The sequence below is a fragment of the Rhincodon typus genome, chromosome 4 (genome assembly GCF_021869965.1).
Source record: "Rhincodon typus isolate 14 chromosome 4, sRhiTyp1.1, whole genome shotgun sequence".
Classification (NCBI taxonomy): domain Eukaryota; kingdom Metazoa; phylum Chordata; class Chondrichthyes; order Orectolobiformes; family Rhincodontidae; genus Rhincodon; species Rhincodon typus.
Window position 1 is genome coordinate 33,777,050 of NC_063335.1, and position 7,260 is coordinate 33,784,309.

A 7,260-nucleotide genomic window follows, 5' to 3' on the forward strand; every position below is an offset into this window, starting at 1 on the left:
AGGAAGCAGGATAGGAGGATGTATAGTCCAGGTAGCTGTGGGAGTCACTGGGTTTATAGTGGATATTAGTGGCCAGTCTATCCCCAGAAATGGAAACAGAGATGGCAAGAAAGTGAAGGGAGGAGTCAGAGATAGACCAGGTGAAAGTGACAGTGGGGTGGAAATTGGAAGCAAAATCGATGAACTTTTCCAACTCCGGACGAGACAGTGAAGCAGCACTGATGATATATCGAAGGAAGAGTTGTAGGTAGGGGCTGGAATGGGACTGGACCAAGGAAAGATGTTCTCCACAAAGAGAGGCAGAACCGTGGCCCATACGTGTACCCACGGCCACCCCTCTCACGTGGACAAAATGAGAGGTGTTAAAAGGTAAGTTGTTGGAGGTGAGGATGAGCTCAGCCAAGCGGAGGAGGGTGGTGGTGGGTGGGGATGGTTCAGGCCTTTGCTCCAGGAAGAAGCGGAGAGCCCTAAGACCTGCTGGTAGGGGATGGACGTGTAAAGGGATTGCACGTCCATGGTAAAGAGGAGGTGGCTGAAGCCTGCAAACTGGAAATACTGAAACTGACATAAAGCATCAGAGGAATCACGGATGTACGTGGGGAGGGACTGGACCAGGGGAGAAAAGACCGTCAAGTGGGGGGAGATCACCAAATGAAATGAGGTTAGTTACCATAATTGATACAATGGCCGGATGTTCCATGGTGGGCTTGTGGTCCGGGGGAGATAGGAGGAGTAGGAGTGTTGGCACTCAGCTTTTGCAGTGTAGAGGTCAATAAGCCAGACTATGATAGCACTACCCTTATTAACAATTAAATATTAAATACAAAGTCAGGGTTGGATCTAAGAACATGGAGTGCTGTCAGTTCAAGGGGAGAAAAGTAGTAATAGATGAGAGGGCAGAGAAATTGAGATGACCAACGTCACATCGACAGTTCTCAATGAACAGGTCGATGGAAGTAGAAGGCCAGAGGGAGGGGTCCAGGAAGAGTATGGGAAGTGGGTGAAGGGGTCTGAGGGACAGGGAGAGGACTCTTGTCCAAAGAAATGGGCATGGTGGCAAAAATGACAGAAGAAGACATGATAGAGATAGTAGGAACTGCTGATGCTGGAGTCTGAGATAACAAGGTGTCGAGCTGGATGAACACAGCAGGCCAGGCAGCATCAGAAGAGCAGGAAAGCTGACGTTTTGGGTCTGAACCCTTCTTCGAAAGCTGACATTTTGGGTCTGGACCCTTCTTCTAGGGTCCAGACCCGAAATGTCAGCTTTCCTGCTCCTCTGATGCTGCCTGGCCTGCTGTGTTCATCCAGCTCGACACCTTGTTATCTCAGACTCCAGCATTGTTTTATCAGAAGAAGACAGCAATGTCATGCCCGAAGTTCATTAAGGTGAGGATGCAGAGGAATAAAACTGAGACCTTTGCTGAGTATAGAACGTTCAGTTTTGGAGAGCAGAAGGTTAGGAGGGATGGTGAATACCCAACAGGAGGTGGGTTGGGGGGAAGGGATGGAGTCAGATGGAAGGGAAAGGGAGGAAGGTTCCAGAGGGTCATGGGTATCTCTGAGTTGTTGCATTTTGTGGGCCTTGATGCCTGAAAAGAAAAGTTTCTTGTTAGCACAATGAATGAGCCGGAGGATGAAGTGGAACTGCGGAGTGGTGCAGTTCTGAGCCAGTGTGTTGCAATGCTGTTGGAGAGAAAGGTCGAGAGTGTGCCCGTGATGCCGCATGGCACTGAGTGTGGGTCTCAGGATGTGGTGAGGGCAGCTGCCTGTGGAACATTGAACGTTACAGAGATACCTGTAACCCTGGGGGGATTCAAAGCACGAGGATGAAACTTGAGTTGGAATCCATGTGGGGCAAGTCTGAGCCGGAGGCAGTCACTGAGAAATGTGATGTGGCTGTGGAAATGAGTTTTAGCAAGTACCTGGTCAAACACCAGGAGTGACAGTGAAATTAATGTCGGTGGGCAAGAAGAAAAATTAGAAGGGAAATCCTGTTGGAGAGAGGAGCAGAACTTCTTCAAGGTGGGCATGCCTAGAAGAGAGGTGGCAGTGAGTTAAATATTAAATAAAAATCAAAAGAACTGCAGATGCTGTAAATCAGGAACAAAAACAGAAATTGCTGGAAAACAGAAATTGCTGGAAAACATCAGCAGGTCTGACTCTTCCTCAGAACTGAAGTCATAACAGGAACTATTTTATAATAACTCAGTTGGCAACTTGCTTTTTGTTGTAGTTTGCACTAGATTTACAAACAGACCAATGACAATAACAATGTAATCTGATGCATTCATAGCTTGGAAAGTAAAATAGATTATGTTGTTGTTCTTGCTTTAACTTTATGAGCAGTCAGTTTTAGTAAAGATGAATAGAATCACTCTATGTACCAAAGAAGGACTAACTAGGACAAGTAATAAATCCATTGGACCTCAGTCTCAGATGAAGCAGCAAATCAGAGAAAGCAAGTTTTAATCTCAAGGGGACAGACTGCAGTAAAAGCAATACAATGATGACCAAGAATTTACAAATAGATTTGCCTGTGTTTCAGAAAAGGTGTATGATTGTTGTTTTGTGGTGGTAAAAGACCAATATCGAAGCAACTGACTTTTTTGTGCAGATAACACAAAACTTCCAAGCTTAGTGAACACTGAGGAGGAAAGTGATAAACTTGCAGAGATATATGAAGTGATTTGTTATGAAGACTACGGAGGGACAGTGGGCTAGATTTTCATGTTCATGGTGTGCGGCAGGAGTGGGGAATTTCCTGGCTCAGTGTGCACTTCAGGAGAAAGTGCTTTAAGAGACCTTTTTGTATCAGGGTGTCTAGCCTGCTACACATGGGCACAGATCCGATACCATAAGACCAAAAGATATAGAAGCAGAAATTAGGCCACTTGGCCCATCGATTCTGCACCACCATTCAATCATGGCTGATAAGTTTCTCAACTCCATTCTTCCACTTTCTCCTTGTAACCCTCAATCCCCTTGACAATCAAGAATCTATCTATCTCTGTCTTAAATATACTCCATAACCTGGCCTCCACAGCCTTCCGTGACAATGAATTCCATAGATTGACTAGTCTCTAGCTGAAGAAGTTTCTCGTTATCTCTGTAGTGATTGTAACAAGGGCAGCCAGGCGGATCTCATAGAATAGGAGTTCCCTGATTGGGGCTGTTAACCTGGTCCAATCAGGGAGCCCTGGCTGACAGACATAAAAAGGGGTGTCAGAGATTCTGTTCACTCTGTGAGCCGCCTCTGTGCTAGCTGCGTCAGTGTCATGTACTATGCACATGTAAATAAAGAGTGATTTAGTGATGGGATACTCGGTAAGGATATCCCATAATCTGATGATGTAGCCAGCCAGCTGCAGAGAGCTCATTACAAAGTGATGCTTCGGAGAGAAAAATAAGAATCAATGGTCCTCTTCTTATACAATTGCCTTTCTAGACCTGTCCGTGTAAATCCTCAAAAAGGAATTTCATCCTGTAGTGTTTAAACAGTTCATCTATAAGAAATTTTCTTCAATTTATGTGTTATCTGAATACAATGTCAAATCTAGCTTACAAATGTTCAACTCCTTAAGCTACACATCCAGTTAGCTGAATTGGGTGATTCTTGATTGACTCCCAAAAGAAAAAAGCCACAGGCATTGACAACACAGCATGGAGCTGGAGGAACACAGCAGGCCAGGCAGCATCAGAGGAGCAGGAAAGTCAATGTTTCGGGTCGGGACCCTTCTTTGGAACTACTGAGGAGGTGGGGAGGCTGTAGTTCTGAAGAACGGCCCCAAGCCGAACAGTCGACTTTCCTGCTTGTCCGATGCTGCCTGGCCTGCTGTGTTCCTCCAGCTCCACATTGTGTTGTCTCTGACTCCAGCATCTGCAGGTCTTGCTATCTCCGAGCCACAGCCATTGGTTTGTTTAAAACTGCTGTAGTACACAATCACCACAAATGGACTAACATTGAAATCCAGCCTGAAGTGTAGAGTGCACCTGCAAAGCATAGCCTTTGGGTGATGACCCAAGACTTGCTGGAAATTGCCCTTGTCTGCATCTTACTGTTGAATGACGTGCAACAATTAGCTATCCTAATACAGCTCGTTATTTGAGATCATGAAACATTTGCCATGCTTCACCACATTTTTGAGTGTGGTATTTTGGTGCTATTAGGAAACCCACTGCTTCTTATTGGTCAGTGTTCTGGCTCTCAGAAATTGGAAGCTGCCAATTTCTCATCAATACTTTCACTATTATCAATGAAAATGGCCCAGTCAGCACATATTATGATTTTAAAAGAATTAATTACAATTCAACCTGCATTCGTGCAACAACTGACTTTGCCCCTGTTTGGGGGAGGTGATGGCCTAGTGGTATTATCGCTGGACTGTTTGTCAGGTTTAAATCCTACCACGGCAGAAGGTGGAATTTAATTTCCATTTTTAAAAAAATCTGGAATTGACATCTAATGTTGTCCACAAACCCATTGCCAATTATCGGAAAAAACCATCTGATTCATTACTGTCCTTTAGGGAAGGAAACTGCCATCCTTACCTGGTCTGGCCTACACATGACTCCAGACCCACAGCAATGTGGTTGACTCTTAACTGCCCTCTGGGCATTTAGGGATGGGCAATAAATGCTGACCTAGCTAGCGATGCCCTCATCCCAGGAATGAATTTTAAAAAAAGGTCTGCTGGTATTGATACATACCTGAAATTGGCACCAGTTTAAACAAACACTAGAAGCTGCATGTATTTGTTTGTTTCATTTTATTTGCCTCCATTTATTTCTTACAAAAATTAACAATTATGTTCTATTTCTGTAGCAGTTTGCAGAGGGATAAAGCACTCTACCTCACCTGAGGATATGGCGTTCTTACCTATGATGACTGCAGGGAAGTCTTCAAACATGGATTGCATCAAGGCAGTTCTGTGACCTTTTAGACAAGAAGTTGCTAAGCACTTAGATCTTTAAGCTTGCACTTAAGCCCGTGGGATTGCCCAATTGACAAGACGTTATTTTGCTTCTTTCCGTCGAAGATTATTATTGGACAAATGTCCCTCTTCATTTCTGAAGAAAACCTGGATCATTTCGCTTACTGTCGGTTTTGCTTTGGAGTGCTGCTGTAGTGAACTGCCTTAGCAATTTTATGTCGTACTAGGAACATTATCCTAGATCTTCCATCAGTTGTTGATAGTTAACCAGTGAAACCATTTACTGATGGATAGAGCACTCATAGCAAGTTTGTAAATAGGGTCTGTGTTGCACTCTCTTAGAGTATAAAATGATAAAAAGGTTTTCCTAGTTAAAACGTAACTTTATACTGACGCTGTTCAGTGAGATTATATCATTTAAATGGGACCAGATTGGCAAGATTAGTATTTTTTGCTTAATTTGTAAGAAAATGGTTTCATAGTTATATATTTGCAAAATTGCTTCCAACAGTTTTATTAAGCAATCCCAAATTGTCTCATAGAATAGCATGAACAGTTTTTAAGTGTTTAAAAAAAACACATTTATTTTGTACTACATAGATGTTTTTGTATCTTCTATGGTGTAATGGTTAGTAATTATGTCACTCCATACTTTTGTGCAAAAGAAACTGCCAAATGCTTCTCTGGTGTTTATTAGATACAGCTAAGTTATAACCTTGACATATGGCTATATATAATTGTTTCTTCATACTGTATGTCCATATTTAATCTTTTTTAATGGAAACTGTTGCGCCTATTTATGAAATAATAAATAGAGGTGTTTGTAAGTAATTTTGTAAGCATCAAAACTATTTCAGGTGCCATTTAACTTTGTTGGCACAATGAGTCTCGAATAGTGTGATTATGCTTACTATTTTGATTTAGTTTCTTCAGTAATAATAAAAAAAACAAATCTGGATTTCTTCTTTGCAGAAAAAATGGTCCAAGGTTTCCTGTTTTTATTTGCACCTTGATCTTTAACAAACATATTTGCTATTTATTCTGCAAATGTAAAAGATTTTCTGCAAAATGTGACTAGTTTCAGTGCTACAGGTACCAGTTTAAGAGAAAAACAGTGTCCTTGCCATGATGTTGAAAGCATTAGTGTAGACATTTCATGTGTGAAAAGCTGGGAACATGCAGACTAAGAAAGTTGTGTCTTGTGTAAGTGTCCAGTACTGAATCAACACATAGAAAGATAGAAGATAGGAGTAGAAGTAGGCCATTCAACCCCTCAAACCTGCTGTACCAGTCAATATGATCATGGCTGATCATCAAGCTGAACTGAGGGCAGTCAGGGTGGGATGCTCTTTGGAGGGTCGGTATAGACTTAATGGGCCAAATGGCCTCTAACTGCACTGACGAGATTCTATGCCCTCTTCCAGGTCTCTTGATTCCTTTAGCCACAAAAGCCTCTTGAAAACACCTGACCTATAATTTTCAATGTCACTCCTCAAGGTAACAAACACAGCTGAATATGTGTTCAATAGCACAAGGAGCACCCAAGGGGAGCTATTCAAAAACATCATCTTAAAAATATAAGAAATAATATTAGGCCAGCAAGCCTGCTCCATTATTCAGTAAGATTATGGTTGATATACTTCAATTGCACCTTCAAACCAACACCCTCATATCCATCTTGTAGTTTTGCTGAGTTTTTGGAATCAGTGGGTTTGGGAAGAGTTTGGAATATTTTGAAGAATTTGCATGAAGCTGTGTTAGTTGTAGGAAAGTGGTTGGTATTGCAAAAACACCATGTCCATCATTTGACTTGACATCTTGGGTCTATAATTGTAGTCTCCCTTCAGCAATTGCAGCTTTAGAGGGAGCTGGAGAAGGGGGAAGACAAGCTACTCATCGAGAGGCTGAAAGCTCTCAGCAGGAACTCTTAACTACCTGTGTATTTCACCGGCCTGCACCTCATATTGGGAGCAGTGTGTTTGGTGACTGCACTTCATCAAGGAAGTGCTCACAATGCTGTGCCCTAGAAACAATTTAAAATTGCAGGACCCAGTATGTTAAATAATGACTAACCCCAGCCCCATCAGCATGCCAATCAGCTCATGAAGAACTGACAGGTGAGCCAGGGTAAACATCTCACCGAATCGCAGGCCTCAACACTGGGGTCATTAGAAGCTGCCAGCCAATCAGAGGCCAGCAGTGTCTGCGTCCTAAAGATCTCTGATTGGCCTTACATGCCAGCAGTGAGGAGATAAGTCGTTTTTATCTTTTTGACACAGGGTGGGCATTGCACATAATGGTACACAGCAATGTAGTATCTTCAGAAACC

At 42.6% G+C, this 7,260-nt stretch overlaps 1 protein-coding gene across 1 annotated transcript in view; it reads left to right on the forward strand.

Moving 5' to 3' along the window:
• The window catches only part of LOC109931929 (thymocyte selection-associated high mobility group box protein TOX), a 90,903-nt gene extending 84,994 nt beyond the window's left edge, over positions 1-5,909 (forward strand). Inside the window, exon 9 of the mRNA XM_048595712.1 lies at positions 4,823-5,909. Coding sequence (XP_048451669.1) covers positions 4,823-4,859 — 37 coding nt within the window. The 3' untranslated portion in view covers positions 4,860-5,909. The remainder of the gene's footprint in view (positions 1-4,822) is intronic.
• The last annotated feature ends 1,351 nt before the right edge of the window (positions 5,910-7,260 follow it).